This window comes from Gymnoscopelus microlampas, assembly GCF_963454915.1.
Source record: "Gymnoscopelus microlampas genome assembly, chromosome: 5".
NCBI classification, from domain to species: domain Eukaryota; kingdom Metazoa; phylum Chordata; class Actinopteri; order Myctophiformes; family Myctophidae; genus Gymnoscopelus; species Gymnoscopelus microlampas.
This window is the reverse complement of record NC_139942.1, coordinates 36,238,270-36,260,750: the sequence shown is the minus strand read 5'-3', so window position 1 is coordinate 36,260,750 and position 22,481 is coordinate 36,238,270. Positions and strand designations below refer to the sequence as shown.

The following is a 22,481-nucleotide window of genomic DNA, read 5'->3' as shown; positions in this document are numbered from 1 at the left end:
TAGATGATTTCTTCTATTAGCACAGCTGTGTGACCATAGTGCATGGAGGTAACATCTTTGGGACGTTCTTTACCAGTTGTCACTGGCGGCAACTTAATCCAGCGTAAAGACATTGTGTTGAAGATGTGCACATCAATGTGACCCATATCGTACATGTACGTCTGCCCATACCATCTAATGGAGTACAGCTTGTGCCCCACTGCCACAGCAGCATGATAGTTCCTCTTCTGTCCTCCTTTAAGGCGCACTGTCCAGCGCATCATCTCATACACCAAATAGCTTCATGGGGTCTTACTCTGTAAAAGAATGGAGCTCTATTGCGCACAATACCACTTATATAGGTAAAGCACAAACATTAAGCGAAGCTTGGCCAATCCGCAGAGCTGATGGGTTGGGTTGACCAAATCACCAATTGTGTATGCCAGCTACTAATGATGGTAGCCTGATAGCCTCATGTCATTTGACTATGCTGATACTGTTCTATAGTTTCCCTTTTGTTTATAGTCTACAGGCCACACGCATGTCTGGTGTTTGGAATATCTCCAAGGCTGCCTTAGTGGGGTGTCACAGGACCAACTCTCTGGTCATCCCTGGCTCTGATGTACAGTATTTAGCATATTTTCTAGTTGCCTCCGCCAAGGAGGTTTTCACCCAAATCTGTTTTGTTTGTCCAACTTACAGGATGTCAAGCAGTTATGAAAATGTAAAAAAAAACTGACTGGCAAACAGGGTAACAAAAATGCACATACTTTCAGAACGCTTTAACATAACAAAATACTTTGAAACTACTGAGCTACTACTAGAACTGATCTTCTAGTTTCGAATGAGTGCAATATGCTGAGCAGAAGTCCATCCACAGTCTGAGATCCTCTGTTTTCTGTGACAATTCAACATTCTCTTAAATTTTGCAAATTTTCTGTTAAGAGAAACAAATAAGACAAGTCAACTCCAGATGCACCTTTAACATCCAAATCTGCTCTTACCCGTGCTGAATGATGACTCTCATTGGGTCATACATTGGAAGGGCATGGCCAATTGTTTTGCATATAGGTAACACCCCCTAAACACTAAGGGAAGCTTTTTGTGCCATTTGCAAAGACTGTCTATAATAAATTATAGACAGTTAAAACGCTGTAAGAACCTCAGCACTGTTAAATAAACTTAAATACAGGGGCATGACTTTAATGTGTAAATCCACCAACATTCATCTATTCAACATTGAATGCTCTGTGGGGTCATAGGACAAACAATATTCTCAAACCTTAATCAAGAAAGGGCATATAGCACGAACTACAGTAGCCTATGGGTCCCAACCAAAATCATTTAGGGGAGTTGCAAGACAATTTAGTGTCTTAATTAATGTTATCAGTTAAATAATGTATTGTATGCACAATGAATAGATTAATATGTCATAAGAAAGAGAGGCTGTCAGCCATTCACCTGCTACTTTAGCAATGACCTATCTGTTGGAGCTTTCCATTGACTAATGTAGCCTGCTTCACTCTGGCACGTCGACAGATTATGGCCCAGGCCGCCAGCAATTTACTCATCAGCCAAAAAGTTTTAGAACCACTGATTTAACATAGCTAAAGTTACTGTACACCTTGTTATTTCCGGTGCACTCGTGGGTTAAGAGTGAAAACACTTATGGAGCACCCTCAACAATATGATGATGTATCACTTTTGAGATCAGTTGTTGGATGATTCATAGTGCTGTCACTTAGACATCACACAATCAAATATTCTCAGCTACCAGCTCTCTACCATGGAAGTAGGCCTACTCTCTACCTGCACTCTGAGAAATGAACATTGAACTGTGACCTTATGACTCCTAAAGCAAGATTTATACTTTGTTGTACGGTGGTGTTACACACAGAAAATAGTCAATCTACAAGCTCACAACCTGTTGTGTTTGTGACGTGTTGTGAGCTTAGTTGCAGATCAGCTATTTCTAATGGAGCATAAATTAGGCATAAGGCTGACCGATGTCAACCAGGAAATAAAAAAGGAAGAGGCAGAGAGGACGATCACTTGTTGTGACCATGTAAATGACCTCCACAACCCATAAAGGTAAACCAGTTATTATATGTTGAGTCTGGTTACTAAAATTAAAGTAGGTGGTTTCAATATCTGTCAAAAACATATACTATAAGTAGAGATGAAGCTGTTTAAAAGACTGAAGTCCTCTGAATATAAGAAATAGAACTTTACAGCTTTATTCTGACTTTCCTTATAAGTTATACTGCCATCATGTGGTGAAAAAGGACCTATTCATAAACCAAAATATCTTGAAATGAGCATGTCAATCTCACTTTAACGTCCCATGATAGCAGAATGTCTTCAGAAGCATAGAGTAATGGGCTGAAGTGTTTTACTGTGTTCCCTGATGGCTCTGCTCAGTTCTTGTTTCATCCTTTCAGAGGCTGACGTTTTTTTTCTGGATGATCGAAAAGGCATAGGCTGAAGCTCAAAGCTTATTTATGCCTATCCTTTATACATGTTGGTTTAAGTTAGTTAGATCAGTATAAGTTCAAAAACGAATAATAAAATACTCAAAATGTATATTCAAGACTTCATACTTATACACACACTATCACTCACAGATATACACCTGAATGTGAGTATCCGTTACGCCCAATACAATTAGTATAGATGCTTCAGTGTTGCAGAATTTCTTGGAGACCAGAAATACAAATAGCACACCTTCTCTGGAGGTATGGAGCAAGCGGTTAAATAATCAGTAAATGTCAATAAACAGTACAGTATCTGTGACATTGGTAAAACAAATCCTGCTAACAAGTGTAAAGTTAAGGTTACACACCAGGGGCGTCGTATATGTATGATTAATTGCCCCCGAAAAATATGTAATTTTTTAAACTGGTGTTTGTGCCATGAGTGCGCCCACACAGAATGTAAACATTACACAACAAACTATCTCAAGAGTTCGATATGAAATATTCGCAGACGCAATTTTGTCGTTGTGTTAAGATGTTTAATGTGATTGTTCTACTCAACTTTTACACTCATCAGATTAGTGAAAAGGAAAAAGGCAGATGGTATTCATCACCTCCGTGGCCTTGTGGCTAGAGTGTCCGGCCTTAGGAGGTTGGGGTTCAATTACCTGGCCGGGTCAAACTAAAGACTATAAAAATGGGACCCAATGCCTCCCTGCTTGGCATTCAGCATCAACGGTTAAATTGGGGAGTCCCTGGGACATACTAGCGGCGTCATGTCGAGGGGGTGTTCTTGTATGTATCATGGCTGGTGGATGAACTTGAACATCAAGCTGCCTCACGCTACAGGAACAGGAGATAGCTCCTGCCCTATGGGCCACATGGCTTAGAAACAGTTGGATCCCAAGGCTACTTACTTACCAGATGGTTTTAAATGATTGCTGTTAAGTCAGCAAAAATGTATTAATCTGGTAACCAAGACTCAAGAGGGCTTTTCACCACACTGTGTGCCTATAAAACGTTCAGCGGTTTCTACCTTGACTGAGGGGTGTTGACAAAGATGGTCTCTCTGCCACTTCTAATGCATCTTTAACTCTTAAAAGAAATACCAGTTTTTCTTCCTCACTGTCACTTGATGATTGACAATGATTTATTTTGCCTCATTCCAGAACACATTGAGTAAGCTTCATTCTAGAACACATTAATGAGTAAACCTTATTCCAGGACAGATGGAGTAAACCTCATATAAGATGAAAATGACAGGCAGGAAAAACACCAACACTTACAGTTAAATACTTACTATACTTTTTATTAATCCTCTTAGCTTTGTTCAAGCTATGCAAAGTAAATATAAAAATTTGAATTCAGAAATCAAACTGAGGCAATTTTCAAATAATTTGATGGCGATGAGATAATGTATGGCGTTTTCTACACAGAGCTAAGTTAAATTAATAACAAGAAACAGTTAAAACTATACATAATCGCTCAATGATAGAAATTACATGAATTTTGCTCACGTGGATCAAGTCTATATGACAAGTTTCAGACTATTTGTGTAGACATGGAATCTCTCCAAACAGAACCATTGATATCCACAAGGTCACATCCCTGTAAGCCTAACCGATTGATTATTGCACCATAATGAATGCTGCATGTAGTAGTAGTAATATTACAACAAAATGACCAGCACAATGACCGAAGATCCCACTCCAGTATCAGGGGTGAGGAGTCTTAAGGGACAAGGTGAGGAGTGATGGGACATCCAGTCTGCGCTAGCAGACCTCCTGCCTTCAGCGCAGACCTTCATAAAAATCACTTCACAGCCCGATGAGAAACCCACCTCAAACCTAGAGAATGCAGCAATAGAAGCAAGTCATACACATTAGAGCATCCTATCACATGAAAGCTGTCAGCATGCTGGTTATTCTCAGCAGAACTGTATAAAACCCATAGTACTTACATGGAGGGGTCTTTGGCTCCAGCCAGTAGGGTTAAGAGCGGTGGTGTGACATTGTGTCCATTGTGTCCATGTGAACGTTCATCTTCATCTCATTCTCGAGTATCTGCACCAGCTGCTGCATGGAGGGTAGGTGACCCGACTCCAATTTGGACCACACTGGCACATCTACGTATGTAAAGCATTATATTTGAATATACGTCACCAGCACACAACCATAATTGAGAAAGTATTGTACTATAATCAGTAAATCTTGCCTATGCTGTGACCGAGAAAGTCTTACCATTTAAGGTGATTTCAAAAGCACCTGTTGACATCATCTGGTTTTCAATCATGTTGCTGAAGAAGAACACCATCATGCAGGCATATATCTGAAAGTTACAATAATATTGACCACTTTCACCTGGCATCCATATTTTGGGCAAGGCATTATAGGCACACACAAAAACCTTATAATTTACCCAGAACACACCACTAGAAGATGAGCCATTAGCCCAGATCCTTGTTTGCACACATACTTTGTTATGTGGTGGGTCCTTGACCCTCTGTGCCCTGAGCATCCACAATATTAATTTCTGTCACCTTGGAGATAACAAGCTGTGAGGAAAACTACTGTTGACAATAACAAGCAAAACACCATACACAAAACCCTAGATGAACAGCTAATGAAATCCCATGGGTGAGATGTGTGTTTGTATGCGTCTGTCTGCAAGGCTGCATATTAGAGACAAAAAAAATGATATCGGCTCATGAGCTTTATTCCATTTCTATGTAGCCTATGGGTTGACACCAGCAGTATACTGTACATAAAAACAACAAATATTTAGCTATCTTCAGATAAGATTCTTAGAATCCTAATACACCATCTTACATGCAAGCGTCGTTTTACCATTCGGCTTATAATCCAAGCAGTGGCCTCACCTTATTCTCCTGGCCCCAAACCCAGATGCCTGGGGCTTGCATACCAAAGAGGACAAACGGGTCCTTGCCGATGATAATCAGCCCAATCACCAGTAGTTTGAACACGGACAGGAAGGAAGCGAAGTGACTGAGGGAATAAAAGAGGAAAAGGGACTTCAAATACCATTTATAAAGGATAAAAAACACATTTAAAAAAATACAACATATTCATTGAAGATGTTCACGCTTTCCTTGTCTCTCATTACCCAATATTAAATAATATTGATTACCCATACGTTTTTTAATTCCTGAAATGCAGGCATACAATGGTTAATCCTAGGAAATAAATGCTCTGCCTGCTTCAGTCAATTTAGGCATAATCAATGCATTTGTAGTTCGCATCATGTATATGTCAACTGCTAATGCATTATATCAATGTAAATGTATGTGATTGAAGTAGGTGAAGGAAATCTCTCTCTTTCTTACCGATAGAGGGGCAGAGGGAGGAAGTTCTCTGCCTCTATGCGGATGTCTGGGTACCGCTGGTACAAGGCCTGCGTGTACTCCTCAAACACCCGCTTGTACCCTCAGGAAATGCTGTGGGCGCAGGAACAAAGGTTTAAGATTAAAGTCAGGGAACAAGATCAAGTACACAATAATACAGTACAGTTCTTTGCCGTGTAAAACTGGATGCTCAGCGTAACACACATCAATGTTATCTTTGGATCGTTTACCACACTTTACTTTCTACTGGAAGGTTTTAATGGTGGTGTGACATTCCACTCTGCAGCACATAGCCCAATATCTTTCAACCAGGAAAGGACAGATCTAACCTAACCTACCCCGGGCCCCTACCCCCCCTATCTCTTTCTTCTTTTGTACATATTTTTCACTCTTCATACCAGTAACCTGTAAACTGATTGTATGACATTCTGTATAGTAGTGTGTATATATGTATGTCTCTTATATGTCATCATGATTTGTGTGCATGGGGATCTCATCTTAAACAAGCTAAGTGCTTAATGAACTATCCAGTTTAGTAGACCTTGTATTGTGAATTTGTACTTCCATGTACTGTTATGTACTGTCATGTACTGTTCTCATGTCTTACTAAATAAAGTACATCAATCAATCAATCTTTCAGATTATAGTTGTGGCACTGACAACACTTGAAACTGCCTTAAACATGAGCAATCTTTCTTAGCCTAGTATGTCATTACATTTATGACGTGTTGTTTCATTGTAATGCGTTAGTTATTAGTTGTCAGTGCATGTCATACACAACAGAAACATGTGACTCGAGTTGACATCAACTTCAAAAACCTGTTGTACCACAGTCGATCTAGCTTAACGGTACCAAGACACTGAAACAAAGGTACATCTGGGATCTGAAGAATTAGGGATTAAGTCTTTAAGTGGAGTTAACATTACATTGTTAAAGCATTACATGTTAATCCATCCAATAGCACAGCTCACAAGAGGTAAATAGTTTAATTTCGCAGCGGAAACAGGGCCGTTGGCTGGTTGCATCATTCAGTTTTCTTATCCGATGCCATTGGGCATATTTCAACATCGTAAAACGACTTGTAAAAAAGAATTGTGCAAGTTCATATTTGGCGTTAGTTAGATTGATTCTGATCTACCGTGATATGATATGTAATTAAATCATGTCTTCTTCGGCAGCGCAGCTAGCTTGCTTGGACATTGACATTAGCTGCCTGGGGTTTAGCTAGCCCTCAAACATGACTGTCATATCATGACAGTCATGGCGCTACTTGTTCCTGGTTTTTGAAATTTCTACATTTACAACCCTTACATCTACATTAACGTACAGATTTCAAATATAAAGTGCTGACCCCATGGCCACGGATGTAATACGTTAAAACACCCGGGTCTAAGTACCCGTATCTTCCATATTGTTCAATAAAAAGCATTTTACTCCTATCGGCGGTTATATTTTCATAGTTATAACGTATCAGAGTGCAGTACACCTCGCACCCGATAGGGTCACGTAGTTGAAAGCATATGGAGATAATTCTGAGAAAATGGCCACCGATCGGATTAAAATGCTTTTTTATTCAACAAAACGAAGATACGGGTACTTAGACCCAGGCGTTATTACTTGTTACATCCATGGCCGTGGGTTCAGCACTTTATATTTGAAATCTGAACGTTTATGTAGATGTACGGGTTGTAAATGTAGACATTTCAAAAACCAGGAACAAGTAGCGCCATGCCATATAGTGACAGACGAGCGTCATGTGAACCATGGCTAGGTGTTTAGCTAGCTTAGAGCTACTGCTACTGGTAGTATTTACAGTCATTCTTACCAAATCTGAAATTTGAGAAGGGGTCCTGTGGCAAACTGCATCTTCATCTTCTTTATTCCACCATTCTCCGCAGATGTGGCACAGTATAGCGAGAAAACTGCCAGAAAAAGGAACGAGAACGGTAGCCACTTATTCGCCATTACTGCTCCTCGCTGTGCTTCTTCCTACTCTAGTCTATGCTGCTCATGACTGGGATGAGCTAAACCAACTGGTCCCTCCCAGAAGAGTCTCCATAGGGTAGTTTTTTGCCTAATACTTTATACATCCTTGTTTTTATATTGCTAAACTTCCTCACCTATATTTCACATCTGGCCATACGTCCATAATACAGGAAATGGCTTTGGGATTTTAAAATTATAATACATGAGCTCATACAGAGTGTAATGTTATATATGCTGCTAACCCAGAGAGCCTTGTGGGTACAGGCTGGGAACGAGGCAAGGCTATGCCCTATCAAGCCAAGGCAGAAAAGTACCCTGATTCGGTTTCCCCACTTGTCTTCTTTATCTTCTTCAATCGTAGTTGTTAAACCAACATAACAGGAATTTACCGCCACCTGCTGCACCGGACCTTGTAATTGCATTTACTGTACATGATGAAACGAAACACTGTTATGTTATGTTACTACATCATAAAATATCACTTGTTCCTGCATTTATTTCACACTTGCCCTCAACCATTTGCAAAAGTCAAGACTAATAATTGCCACTTCTTACATCTCACTTGTTGTCTAATAGGGGGGAAAAGATTTCATTTTCAACTTCCCAACCCACCGTTGAAACTCTATCTATATAACTAGCCTTAGATCAAGGCTATCGTAGCGTATTTTATCAAATAAAATAAAATTGATAAAATACATAGACGATAGACTTGAACTAAGGCTTGGTTCTAACATGAACTGTTTGACTATGTTTATGAGGAAGCCCTCACTTTGTTGGTCCCTCTCAAATGAATTTGGGAACGTTACGTTTTTTCTACTCTTGTAAACTTTAACAAGTCATTGTGTTCATTCCTCTTTTTTAAAATATGAAAAGGGCAAACAGTTTGAATTGAAACATATTTTTACAAGTTGCTGTTATATAACTATAGCTACTGTCCACTAGATGACGCTGCAAACCATCTCTTTTTTTTAGACCAAGCGCTACATTTCCAGCCCATTCGTTGCCAACCATTTTCCTTTCAAAATAAAAGTCGTAAAGCAATGAAAGAGCCGCCCTTGAAAAAGCAATGGCAATACGCCAATAATAACAATAACAAAGTGAGCAGCATGGTATTACCACAGCAAGTAATCATTAATCAGTTAATCCTAAAGTAACCATTTCCAGTGTTCCACACATACAGAATTAAAATTATTATTTTAAATAATATTTTTATTTTTTATGTTGACACAACATAATAGAGAAAAGAGCTATGTAAAACAAATGAAACAAAAGTTTGTATTTTTATGTTAAAGTCTACGTAGCTCTGGCACCTTTCGTCGTGAATATTTTAACTTTAGCCTAATCTCTCAAGAAGACATTTTCTGCTACATTTTTATTTTATTATTATTTTACCGAATGGGTTCCCAGTTTGATTTTAAGCTCATATATAGCATCATTTGGTTCAAACAAACCATTCGGAAGCCAGGCGTTGGATGTATGCCACAGTCAAATATCTGATAAGATTCCAGATTGCAAGCTGCACTGCTTTTATTTTCAGTTTCAGTAATATTATCCTTATCCCACCGGAAGCGTGTTCATATGGCTTGACTTCACAAAAGGGGTCGGTCAGGCTGTGTGTGAAAGTCATTCAATAACACTATGGCACAAGCTGTACAGAAACTGATGGCCAAAGTGCCCACATTGGTCAATGGTAAGTGTATTAATGTTGTTTGCATCTTTGAGATAGTGGACAGAGGCATCAGGCATGTACTGTACTACTGACAGAATTTGGCATGGCTTGACAGTGGCAGCAGAAGATGCGTCTAGCATAACACACAGCGATAGCAGCATTATAGTATTGTAAATGCATGCAATAACAAGATGTACCTCTGTAAAGAGTAAACCTTAATTGGTAAATATTTGCATTTTATACCGAATCATGTACATTGTATAGATCATTGGCCAAGTTGGATCACATGTAAAGGGTCTCTTTTTATATTTCAGCCGCTGTTACGTATTCCAAACCCCAGCTAGCGACTTTTTGGCATTATGCACGTGTGGAGCTGGTCCCCCCTTCCCCTGCAGAGATCCCTAAAGCCATTATGGGCGTGGGGGGTGTCATCAAAGCCACAGCACGTCTTGGACAGCTGACAATGCGGGTGAGTCGCTGTAAAGTGTAAGGGTTCTGTCTCAAAGTAATGCAGTATTGTCATTCTCATGTTGGAACATAAACTTGTGGAAACCCATAGTGATATGTTTTCTAAAGTCAAGATTGAAAAAGAATACTGGTTATAGCAACCACTTGATACACTTAATAGTGCCCTCTGAAGGTGCAGATGTGACTTAAATTCATTGGAATGCCTTCTGAGGGCAGCATTCAAAGTCACTGAAGGTGCTGTCCCCCATACTTGTAACTATTCTGTAGCCTAATGGTATGGCCAGAGTTGTTGCATAACACACTCACACACACACTCAACCTGACCTGTTGAGTGCATGCAGTGCAAACCACTTGCTGTAGCCTGCTATGTGGCCATCTTTAGTAATCCACAGTATCTGAGCAGTGTCCAAATAAATATTGAATTATATGTGCATTTTAAAAGAACTGTCATATTTCTACTCTAAGAAACTCATTTTCTATTCTGAAAAACGTTTTGTGTTCACAGGATGTCGTGAGGAATGGACTGGTGTGCACTGAGGTGGCTATGTGGTTCTACATTGGCGAGTGCATTGGCAAAAGAGGCCTCATTGGATATGATGTATAAATTATGGACAATTTCATCTTCTTTGCATTCTGAGCATGAATAATGGTCATATTTGGGACCCAATAAACAGATGTTAATAGTTTGAGAGGACTTTTTTTTCTTCTTCTATATACTATTTGTTTACAAGGCAAAGCTGTTTAACTTTGGACATATTTTATTTGCAACTGTTTCTCCAAAGGGAGTCTTAACCATTGATACACAAACACTTGTACTTCATTACAAACCATTGATACACAAACATGTGTACTTCATTACAAAACAATGTTTACCAGACATGCCACATTGGGGTGTTAGAATGTGAAAGTTTCATAGTACACTGGTAGCCATTAGCCAAGGTCAATTAACAAGTCACAAGAGAAATTATTCTATGGAATGTTAACACGCTGTACAGCATAGGTCTGCAACCTTTTTGATACGAAGTGCCATGTTTTTATTTTTTTGATAGTGTGCCATATCAACATTAATTAATGTTTTAATGTAGTGTCATTAATTATGACACTAACAGATCTCGATTTTCCGTAAACATACAGTAGCAACCATATTTTCTTTTCTTTTTAAATATTTTCTTTGACCATTAGAGCAATAACCCCCACCTATCTCCCAGAATCTCTCCCCAGTCAGAGATCAGAGTTTGAATACATTTTATTTTAAAATATAAATCCTCTCTCTCACACGTGCCAGTGTGCCAGTGATTACCCTCCCTGACCCCTGTGCCAATGTTGGCACCCATGCCTAAGGTTGCGTACCCCTGCTGTACAGTCAGTCACTAGTGCAGAATGGCATAGATAGACCATTGTGCGACAAAGTATAAATTACAGTAGGCATAGCAAAAACAGCCAATCCACAAGCTCACAATGTTAGCTTGCAGATATGCTATTTTCACTATGTTTGAATATTTGTGGGGGAAAAGACATTTCAATTGAAACATTTTGGCTATAATGCCAGGGCTAAAATAGGGATAACCAGGGAAGGGTATAGCATTTGGTTGTGTATTGGGAAATAAGTGCGCACAAAGTAATGATAATTTAGAACTTAGTATATATTGCAGTAGTAATATGTGGTTGTCACAAAATTCCAAGGTAAACCTGGACATGTCTCACGGCACACCAGTGTGTGTCCCTCGGCACACCATTTGGTAACCACTGCTCTAGGCTTTGTCACTATGTAATGATGGACATCTCTTCCCGTTCTCTGCTCTCTGACAGCGCATTTACAATGTTTCTCAAGTATTTACGAAATGCTTGTCTCACATCCTCGGGCTCCTCTTCCAGGTTCGAATGAATGAGCGGAAGTCTGCTCAGATGAGAGGCTGCATTAAAAAGGAATAACATACAGTAATTATGACCATTGAAATATTAAGCAGAATTAAAAAAAGAAGAAAAAAAAAGATGATGAGATGATGTGTGGCATCATGTAATTGTGTTACCTAAAGGCAGCTGCCCTTCATCCGCTCCACTGCCAGGCTTGTGGTGAGCAATAAATAGGCACTGGCTGTCTTGCAGTCCCAGAGAGGAAATAAACATTGAGTGCCAGGTCTCTATTTCTTTCAAGTGACTCGGAACATCGTGATTAAAAATAATCACAACACCATTGCAGTCTCTCATCAGTGCCGGCCAGCACGATTCAAATCTGTGTCAAGAGAGGAGCGATTGTTATTTGATGACACACCGCAAGAGAGTATATGGATAATGCATAAAGGAAACACGAATAACTATGATCTACACATCTCTTTCTTTACAAGTAGGTTTAAATGTGCTTGTGCTACCCTTTGCTCTTACTTAAAGTCACCTGCGCAGTCCCAAAGCTCCACATCACACATTGAATATTTGTCACCACTGCCATCATTCTGCAATTCAAATTCCAGTATCCTTGAAACAAGGAAGAAACAATTTAGCTGCAATTGCTTATTGTAATCGTCATGATTGTATCCACTGTAGTCCAAACACTGTTTCACGTTAAGTTACTTGACCAAGGAAGGACAATCAATAATATTATGTATTCAAATTTACAGTCAACCTATCTCATCTACCCATAAGTGACTGTTACATAATGATAATATATGTATAATTGCTTTAATTAGATGAACTTTAATGGATTTGTAACAGGTAGGCTATAAAGCTACAGTGCTATAATTAGGCCCATTGATAATAAAGAAAAATGCTCCCCAAAACCCCAAGCACCTGTACCTGACTCCTTGAGTAGGACTGTACTCTCCTCCTATTGTTTCTGTTGTGTCCGATAAGAAATTTGCTAGCACTGTCTTCCCGCTCTGAAACATAACATTACATCATCAAAAACAGCCACATCAGTGCTTGCAGATAATACGTGAAACAATAGGTGAACATAAGTTATATTAAAAGTGCTGAAATTGATATACCGTGTAGATACCTATGATGATGATGATGATTTTTCTTTATCTAAGTGTCATGCTTCCAAGGAAGCCCAGCCCATATGGACTTACAGGACACTTTTGCATTTCATTTGACATAAACAATGTACCGACATAATAACATAAGCAATGAACCAACCTCTCTCTCTGTGTGTGTGTGTGTGTGTGTGTGTGTGTGTGTGTGTGTGTGTGTGTGTGTGTGTGTGTGTGTGTGTGTGTGTGTGTGTGTGTATGTGTGTATGTGTGTGTGTGTATGTGTGTATGTGTGTATGTGTATGTGTGTGTATATATATATATATATATATATATATATATATATATATATATATATATATATATATATATATATATATATATATATATATATATATATACACACACAGGGGCAAAAACAAAGGAAAGAAAATCATGTTTTCCTTTTTTTACCGAATGGGTTCCCACTGATTGCTTAACAAATACTTTATAGAAATGATTACTGTGGTAATACAGTTATATAATAAAAAAAAATAGCACTTTAATAACAACTTAGGCTATAACTGCATAATCAACCAACCCTGCACTTGTAAAATCAGCAACATAACTTATAAAGAGGTGGTTGGGTATATATCGCACTTACCTCGCTAGGTCCAATTAACAGTATTTTTGCTTTGAATTTTTCCATTTAACCTGTGTTAGCAACTCAGCTAGCTCAACGAAAACATCAGATATAGCCAGCTTACTTAAACTAGAGCCAATGCGCCGTCTATGTTATGTTTGCTCCATGAAGTTATCATCAACAAAAATAAAGAAAACTAAATACTGAATGAATTATTGTTATTTGGGAGCTCAAAAGAGTCGAATGCTAGTTAAACGTTCTACCAGAGTCTTGACCAGAGTTCTACAAGTAAACTTCCTGTTCGTTTCTATGGTTTCTATGAGAGGCTGTTGTCCCTTCTGTTCATTGGTCATTTCTAACTTCAATCAACCGCGGACCGCCCACTTCCCCTACCGGGAGCAAATCAACACCCAGCAAAACGTCCAACCAATAAGATAGTCGTTCGTTTTACGGGTGCCAGGCAACCAGCTTAGATCGAGGATAACAGTTGAAATGGTATTATGGTAAGAGGTAAGACATATGTTCAACACCCTGTTAATGTTATGAACCTGAGCAGCAAATGAAGAGTTCATTCATTCTACTGTTGAATGCATGCGTGTGAGACCTTTAGCTGCTGTTTGCCTAGTAGCTCTTTATCACTTAAACTAGAGTCTTGCTGCCCTTTGCTAAAGACTGGGAGGAGCTAACATTGACAATGTCAGACTGTTTTCAAACTTTAAGAAATGTTAACAGTTTAACTACGTTAATTTCAGAGGTCATGTTTACTTTGTGTAGATTGCATCCTCAATGCTTTATTTTCATTCTTGTGTGAACATGTACTTGCTTATTTTAAGAACCAGCTGAATGCATGCAGGGAGTCAGGGACTATAAATACATATTAGCCTCCTTGGCTAACATGGACATGGTACATTTACTGAAATGTTATCAATGTGCGATGTCCCTGTCAAATAAACTAATACAGTATGCATGATTGTTGGACAGACCGTTGTTAACTTAGCAGGCATATTTGTCTTTCATTGAGCGGTGGCACTATTTTGCAGTAAAGCGAGCCATGTCTGCTGAGGATAGCTTTCAGGATTCTCCTAGATTCAGCTCTACAAGACTAGATGATCTGGATGACTCCATAGAGCCAAGGAGAAGGACCATGGCACACAGTAGTCTCAACACAAGAACACCAGGGATTGACATCAACTCGTAAGGCCCTACGGAATAGGGATCCATAGTTTCAAACTATATGCATTGAGAACCAGCTTTGACACACAGTTTTCAGGCTGGAAGATTTAAGCTAACTCTTTATTGTATTTATTTTATGAAGCCCTCTCCTGATAACCTTGTTGGAGGCTGAAGTTGCTGCCAGCTCTGCAGCCGTACAACTTGTGTCCTTTAAGGATGCCATGGAAGCTGAATTTGCTGTATGAATTTTATTTACTTGTCAACAGATTGATTTAGTGTCTCAGCTTTATGTAGTATGAGTTATTGATTATATGTATCATACATTTAACTTTCACATGTATTTTCCATTCTCCTAATGATTTTACTTACTCTTGAAATGTAGGATTCAAGACAGTCTGCCTCTGATAATTACCGTTTTACAAGACAGAGATGCCTTTTGCTGGAGAAGTTGGAGGATTTTAAACGAATAAACAAATCTGTTCGGCAGCATTTGAAGGAGATTCAGAAAGCAGAGGTTTGTAATTATAATTTAAATATTCTAGATTTCTTGTGAAATTAAATCATAAAATGATGAAATAGAAATAGTCACTTTATTGCATTCCTGGAAGTACTGGGAACTTCGGAGCAATGGCATTTTTGTTTCAGCTGCTTTGATAACTTTTCTGTCACTTAATTCAGGCTGATCGAATTAAAAGAGACGAACAGAATGAAGTCTTAGTAAAAAAGATCACAGAGGCTGAAAGTGAAAACATGGTGAGTAAAATTGTAAAAGTAATGTATTGAAATACACTGAATGTAATGCTCTAACATTATTACCAAAGAGTAATTCTTCAGCCAGGGTTGATCTGCCTTATATCTGGTTGAAATGTTTGATACTGCAGGCAGATGGTTCAGTCAGTTAGTTATAAGTGCCAATCCTTTTCACCCCCCACCCCAGCATTTAAAAAGGGGTTTATGCAATACAGAACAAAGGATAGAAGAGCTGATAGATCTGCGAACACAAGAGCGGGTAGGTGCAGTAAAGTTTTAGTTTGGATGCATAGTACAGATGAGTTACATGTCTTCAGTCTGTTCACCATCATCAATCATCACTGAATTTTAAAGGCAAACATGGAGAGCGCAGTTAACATGACCAGATCTGTGGAGGCCACTCGTGCACACCTACAAGGGCAGCTACGTAACAAGGAAGCTGAAAACAGTCGTCTGGCAGTGCAGCTCCGGGTACAAATGCCTCCACTGATGTTATTTATCACATTGTTGCTCTGGATGAGATACACTGGGAAGAAAGTGTTTCATTTATAATCACATTGATCCATGCCATCTCCAAGAATCTAGAGGGGGCACTGGTTGAACGGAAGATGGAAATTGGTGACTTGAAGGGGGCTGTCTCCACTCTATCAGAGAAAGTCTCAGAGGACAAAGAAACACTCAAGAGGGCAGCCAGAGCCCATAAACGGAGAGCTGAGAGATTTGAAGCTGCTGTCGAAAAATGCTACACTCAGTTGAGAGAGAAGGTATGCAATCAGAATGCCATGTCATTGTTGTGGTTAAATATGGTCTCTCTTTCATGTTCATCCCATGGAACAGTTACGTTGCTCTCCCTTTCACACCTTCTACTTGGTTGGCATGCAGGATGTTCAGCTGGCCAATGTTTGTGCCGAAAGGGATTCCCGGAGAAACCAGCAGAGGGAGATGGCAGAGGAGAAAGAGCAACTTGTTGTTCAAGTAGCGCTGCTAAAAGCGTTAGTCATACGTTAAATAATAACACTTTTGCGTTGGACAGTGTCATCAGTAACATGGAATTCAGACTAATCCTTACATTAACATCGTACATATAACCTTGCTGTGATAAGTGTTTTCTATGATGATGATGTTGTTGTTGTTGTTGTTGTTGTTTTCAATGCAGACAAATGGCAGACATGACAGCGAGGCTACAGGGGGAGAGGGGGGAATTCACTGAAGCTACCAAGACTTTGTTCCAGAGGGTTGAAAAACTCAGTGCTGACCATGGAGAACTTAATTCTGATAATGCAACACTCAAGGTATAATTTTAAAACATGTTTTGGTCTCAAGAAATGGTTGCATATTGGTATAAAAAATATACTATCTAATATGCTGTACTTAATTGTTCATACAACCATTGAATGGGACAGTTCCAGGCAGGGAGGCACTCAACAGGCAAGTTGGATAGATCAGCTAACCCAAGGAATGGTCAAAGAGCTGTTCTAGCCATGTAAACTGTGCTATTATGGAAAACAATGGAATGGTTGGTAAGCTTATTTAGGTGGCAGCCAGGGAGCTATTTAGTGATCTGGGCTCTGCCTCATAGTGTTATAACCGTTGTAACATCCACACACAGACTAGTGTACATATATATGTGCTTATAATCATTGCTGAAAACACCCCATAGAATAGTGTTCTCTAAACACCCCAACATCCCATAGTGTACCTCACTTAAGCTGTCAGAAATAGGCTCAAATGCCTTATGCATACAGTACAGGCATTACAATTGTATGTACTGTATACTAATGGTTACATTGAACAAATGCAATACTATTGCTATAAGAGGATTGAGGTATAACTCTATTGACAGGCACATACTGCTCATTTGGAGCAGAAGCTAGCTGAATTTGAAGCTGCACTGATAGAGGAGAAGGCTGTGTCGCAGGAGAAGAAACACCAAACTGAAGCCTACCTAAGTCAGGTTAACACTCACTTTCCTTGTGTTCAATTTACAACTCAGTAACCTGTAGAGTGCTTCACTCTATGCTAAGCTGACTCTTATTCCTGTTTTTAGGAACCAAAATAGATGTGTAATGCATAGTACAGTATGTTTATTATGATGTTGTTGCATCTGTATTTATATACGATTACGAGTACTAATAGACGCAAGGAAATTACAAATATTTTGTTTGAATAACATAGTAGGACTTTTGAACGTATGTTGTATATTTCTTCCAGCTGACAGAGCTTAGAGATGAAATGGATGTTTTCAGAACAAAATATGAACGCCTTTCAAGACAAATGGAGACCGAGAGGGTTAGAAAAGTTGCAGATGTTGAGAAGGTAAAATAACATAATATGGATTTTTCATGACACACACATTCATGCAAGGTTTGCAGTATTGTGCCTATTCCAAAATGAATACAAATACATTTATTTAGCAGCATACAATAGTCTGATATGTTTTTCTGAACTTCCTTGAATGTTGTTTTTGGTATTTTCTAACAACATTGTTAGTATCTTTTAGCTGTACATCTCTGAATTGTTTTACCTCCATCTGAATGGCAGTGGAATCTGTCACTAGGCCTTCCTGGCTCTCATTGTGCCCCGTAGCTGTACATTTCTGCATTTTACAGCTGTATGTTAAATATCTCAAATCTGAGCTGTGTCAGTCACAAATCACTTAAACGAACACCCATGTATGCTCAATAAAGGAGGAATGTTGCCATATGCTTTATGCTTCAGCAGTCAGAGACAGGTGACCGCTAGACTCAGGTGTGTAATAGTCTTTAACCCTTTGTGTGCCCCCCCCCCACTCATGCCTCCACATCCCCTGGAGTCCAGGTCAGGCAGGAGCTTCAGGGGCACATGGAGTTACTGAGGGCAGCCGAGCACAGTCTCTGCGAATGCCAGGAAAAGCTGCGACACTCTGAGAGGAAGTGCTCAGAAAAGTCAGAGGCTATTAGGCAACTGCAGGTTCAGGTGTGCAAAAACGTCCAACATGGTAACCTGCAAGCAGGAGAGAACTGTGGTGGTCAGAGAAATGAAAAAGTCAGGCATTTACCTCCTCTGACCACTAGGTCGCAGTGAAACCCTGTAGCCTGTAGTGCATCCACTGTTCATCTCCTGCTTTGGATTGGTTTTGATTTGTGATCTGTGTGATGTGTGTGTCCTCTGATTGCAGTGAAATGTGTTAGGTGGCAACCCTCTGTGCCAATGTAGCCTACGTGTTTGTGAATGTATATTTAATGTGTGCTCAAGTGTAAGTAAGCCTTGCCGAGCCATGTGGCCCATAGGACAGGAGCCTATCTCATGTTTCTGTAGCGTGAGGCGGCTTAATGTACATGTACATCCCCCAGCCATGATGTACGAGTACACCCCCTGGACACAACGCTAGTATGTCGCAGGGACTTACCCCCAATCCTACCCTTGATGCTGAGTCCCAAGCAGGGAGTAATTGGGCCCCATTTTTTGTCTTTTAGTCTTTGGTATAACCCGGGTGGGGAATTGAACCCCGACCTCCCAAGCTGGTGTGCTCAAGTGCACTTGAGTCAATTACCTACAAATTCTCAGCAGGTTGATGCCAATATTAGTAGTCAATTGCTTGACTACTATTGCCCTATTTTTGTTTACAGTGTTATGTTTGCTTGCTGTGTTAAAGTGTGCTAAAGTTCCAGTTAGGATGGACGACAATGATCAAATCAAATATTACAATATTGTTGACCAAATACCTCAATATTGTGATATTCTGAGGATGCTTTCACCAAATATTTAATGATAATGTTTGTAATATAAATAATCATCAGTAATGAGTTTAATAACTAAGGGGGTAAAGGCAATTAATAGAACAGCAGGTAAGTTCCGAAAATTACATCACTTATGCCATATTAAGATACATCCAAAAGCCCAAATTAGTCTCATATCAATATAAAATGTATATCTTGTCCAGCCTTAGTTCCAGTAATGAATTTACATGTCCCTTGAAACCTACTGTTACTAGAGCCCATAGCTACCCTATATATATTTTATGACAACAACAGTGATTCTGAAGATCTGGATTTATATCAACAGCTGGACAGTGAAACAAAGAAGCTCAAATCCTCTCTGGAGATGAAAGAGTCAATTCATGAGGCCAACTCGCAACTGCAAGAAAGAGTGGCTTCTATTCAAAAGTAAGACAACTGAACTATATAGTGTGTGTGTGTGTGTGTGTGTGTGTGTGTGTGTGTGTGTGTGTGTGTGTGTGTGTGTGTGTGTGTGTGTGTGTGTGTGTGTGTGTGTGTGTGTGTGTGTGTGTGTGTGTGTGTGTGTGTGTGTAAAAATAAATAAAAACAAGTACATATATACACACTATTACTGTGTACTGTTATACTATAAGACAATAATGTGATAGCAGATCTCAAATGACTTCACAATTTTCGATTTCAAGCATTGCTTCCAAATTTGACAGTAATGTATAGCATATTTGTGGTAAATTAATTTGAAGTGGACAGTTAGTAGTAGAAGTGATAATAATAATAATGTGTACTTTGTACTTTACATAATTCTTAAAAATAATACTTTTTTTTTTTTAAGTCAGATTTTTTTTTGATCATCACTCATAAGTGTGTTTGTAGGAGGACTGAGGAGCTCCTGCAGGAGAACCAGGAGCTGGTGCACAGGTTGACGGACCAGGAGGAGGCTCTGACCTACAGCCACAAGCAGGTGGACCAGCGCTCTGCAGACTGCCACACCCTCAAATGGCAGCTAGAGACAACTTTGTCTGATGTCAGACTACAGGTATGAACGAAATGAGCATGTTTAAAGGAGTTGTTCACCCAAAGAATTACTTATTTTTTATCAATTACACCAGGGGTCTTCAACCTTTTCAGGCCAGGGACCCCCAAACTGATGGGGTGATGGAGCAGGGACCCCCTACCTCGTAGGGTAGGGGGTAGGCCACCACACATATCGTATATTTATGTATAAAATTGTGTTTTATATGTATAAACAATTAAACATGAATAAATGGTTGCCTGGAGCCTGTTCCTACCCACAGGTTGTCCCAGTAAGTGTGCAAAAGACCTTTTCTTTCTCTACAAAATATGTATAAACATACCATGTTATTGTGCATTCAATACTAAGCTTTTAAAATATGTCATGTTATGTTTAAAGACATATTGACATTTTTTTGGAAATGACAAAAAAAAAAAAATGACAAAAAGTTTCTAAAACGTTTTTTTTTTTTTTTTTTAATCAAACAACAATTTCGCTGACCCCCTGCAGTACCTCCGGGGACCCCCGGCCTAGGGGTCGCGGACCCCCTGTTGAAGATCTCTGAATTACACAATTACCTAAGTCAATAAATTGATGACTGGGTCATCAGTCACTAGACTCTGCAAGTCTCCTACCGGAGACACCGCCGGTCATCAAATTATTGGCTCCGGAATGCGACAAAAACAAAACAATCTCCATGAATTCAAGGCTTCATGGGGTGTGTAATAGATTTTTTGGATGAACTACTCCTTTAAGTTCAAATTAAGAATGTTTTTTTTATAGTTTCAGGTAACTTTGTGGGGAAACTGAGTGGCTGCAGCCATCACAATAATTTCAAAATGTGTGTGTGTGTTCCCCCCCATGACCAGATCTCTAAAGTAAAAGATACAGCTGTTTCCAGAGAGGCAGCTCTTCAGACGAAGATCCTGGAGTTAGAGGCAGAGAAGAGCAGAAAGGAAACAGAGCTGAAGCTTCTTAAACATAATAAGCAGTCTGTGAGTATTATCTTCCTCTGATGCACACAAGGCAAATTGAATGTAAGATGTATATGAATTCATCCTCGACTCCATTTGTGTGATATTCCGAATCCTTGACAAGAGCCTATCTTACAGTATATTGACATGGCTGTATGTCTTTCTTGATCAATAGGCAGAGAAACAGTTTGAAATGCGTCTCAAAGACCTGCAACTCAGCTTGGACCAATCCGAAAGCCACAAGAAAAGCATTCAGGGCTACATAGATTTCCTCAAAAACTCTTATGCAATAATGTTTGATGAGGGATTGCCACAATCACGGTTTGGATCGTCATATTTTCTAAAATGACTGTTTCAAAGATTTCTGAGTCTGCCTTTTGTACATGTGTTACCCATTCTAATGTACTGTAATAGATAAGTAGTACTTAGCTATCTACTTATTAAGTACCCATTTAAACCAAGCAAATTAATGTATACCCGTTTTAGCGCTGTACTAGCTCTGATGTGAACTTCTTACTTCAACAAACTCAATTAACTGAAAGGTCTTTTTTACAAAATACAAATATTCTGAAATTTTCCCTTTTATGTTTTGTCAGGTTTTCATAGGGAAAATAAAAAAAAATGTTTTAAAAGACCATAACGCAACATTTCATTGACTATTCCTCCCAACTTCTGCCATTTATCATGAGACCATTATCATCATGAACAGACAATTGCTCGGTGAATGGCTTTATTTTTTGATTTTGAATATGATTCCATGTTGTCTAACAAGCATTGCACAGTTAATATGACTTATATAAAAATTTCGTTCATAAATGCAGGCAGTATTTTTAGCTAGACTTCAAATCAGTCTGCTTTTAAATGTGTTAAAATGTTACTTGGGAATGATGCTAGTCGGGAACAATGCAAACAGACAGACACATGTTGAGACCTCCATATATGGGCATAAAAGGGCACAGACCGACGGATGAGGAAAAGAATATAGATAAAGCCGCAAATCCCCCTTGAGGTCATCAATATGACGTCATAGTACTGACGTCATAGACTGGCCTGGACGTAACTCCATATATGGGCACAAAAGGGACACAGACAGACAGACATGGCGTGAGTATTGTAATCGATAGAAAATACATACATTTTTGGGAGAACTACTCTCATTTAGACCTGGAACACCAATACGTTACTATACCTTTCAATCTGGGAGCCCCTTTTGTTGTAATTGTTGCTATATACAGTATATAGCAACATACATTTTTGTCATTTATTTGAATAAAAATATATGTTTTTCAGAAAACTTAGAAGGCGTTTTTTGAATCGGCCTCCGGTCTAA

The 22,481-nt window shown here is 39.2% G+C and overlaps 4 protein-coding genes across 4 annotated transcripts; 2 read left to right on the top strand and 2 right to left on the bottom strand.

Annotated features, from left to right (window-relative positions):
- Positions 1-3,746: 3,746 nt before the first annotated feature.
- selenot1a (selenoprotein T, 1a) lies at positions 3,747-7,828 on the bottom strand. The gene is made up of 6 exons (XM_084058133.1): positions 7,641-7,828; positions 5,797-5,907; positions 5,332-5,458; positions 4,694-4,781; positions 4,414-4,578; positions 3,747-4,300 (listed from the first exon to the last, which is right to left on the bottom strand). Exons 1-5 carry the CDS (start codon positions 7,778-7,780, stop codon positions 4,445-4,447), a joined length of 600 nt encoding a protein of 199 aa, XP_083914259.1. The 5' UTR covers positions 7,781-7,828; the 3' UTR covers positions 3,747-4,300; positions 4,414-4,444.
- A 1,553-nt stretch (positions 7,829-9,381) lies between these two features.
- Positions 9,382-10,624, top strand: LOC311046042 (ATP synthase subunit g, mitochondrial-like). The gene is made up of 3 exons (XM_084058136.1): positions 9,382-9,491; positions 9,785-9,939; positions 10,444-10,624. The coding sequence occupies exons 1-3, from the start codon at positions 9,440-9,442 to the stop codon at positions 10,540-10,542; spliced, it is 306 nt and encodes a 101-aa protein (XP_083914262.1). The 5' UTR covers positions 9,382-9,439; the 3' UTR covers positions 10,543-10,624.
- Positions 10,625-10,708: 84 nt separating this feature from the next.
- On the bottom strand, positions 10,709-13,788 carry ift22 (intraflagellar transport 22 homolog (Chlamydomonas)). The gene is made up of 5 exons (XM_084058135.1): positions 13,548-13,788; positions 12,729-12,811; positions 12,321-12,410; positions 11,969-12,171; positions 10,709-11,851 (listed from the first exon to the last, which is right to left on the bottom strand). Exons 1-5 carry the CDS (start codon positions 13,590-13,592, stop codon positions 11,703-11,705), a joined length of 570 nt encoding a protein of 189 aa, XP_083914261.1. The 5' UTR covers positions 13,593-13,788; the 3' UTR covers positions 10,709-11,702.
- A 789-nt stretch (positions 13,789-14,577) lies between these two features.
- LOC311045057 (outer dense fiber protein 2-like) lies at positions 14,578-21,500 on the top strand (the record flags this gene model as incomplete). Its single annotated transcript, XM_084056869.1, has 16 exons — positions 14,578-14,720; positions 14,842-14,938; positions 15,082-15,213; positions 15,378-15,452; positions 15,637-15,708; positions 15,804-15,920; positions 16,028-16,213; positions 16,332-16,441; positions 16,606-16,741; positions 17,293-17,403; positions 17,661-17,765; positions 18,267-18,404; positions 19,494-19,594; positions 20,039-20,201; positions 21,047-21,172; positions 21,327-21,500. 16 exons carry the CDS (start codon positions 14,578-14,580, stop codon positions 21,498-21,500), a joined length of 1,986 nt encoding a protein of 661 aa, XP_083912995.1.
- Between the last annotated feature and the right edge of the window lie 981 nt (positions 21,501-22,481).

Bases quoted from the DNA above. Each gene is read 5' to 3' on its own strand.
- LOC311046042 (XM_084058136.1), top strand. From the start codon at position 9,440: ATGGCACAAGCTGTACAGAAACTGATGGCCAAAGTGCCCACATTGGTC. The intron at 9,492-9,784 runs GTAAGTGTATTA...TTTATATTTCAG, and splicing joins AGTGCCCACATTGGTCAATG to CCGCTGTTACGTATTCCAAA. The intron at 9,940-10,443 runs GTGAGTCGCTGT...TTGTGTTCACAG, and splicing joins TTGGACAGCTGACAATGCGG to GATGTCGTGAGGAATGGACT.
- ift22 (XM_084058135.1), bottom strand. From the start codon at position 13,592: ATGGAAAAATTCAAAGCAAAAATACTGTTAATTGGACCTAGCGAG. The intron at 12,812-13,547 runs GTAAGTGCGATA...GTTATGTTTCAG, and splicing joins TGTTAATTGGACCTAGCGAG to AGCGGGAAGACAGTGCTAGC. The intron at 11,852-11,968 runs GTAACACAATTA...TTTTTAATGCAG, and splicing joins TGAAGGGCAGCTGCCTTTAG to CCTCTCATCTGAGCAGACTT.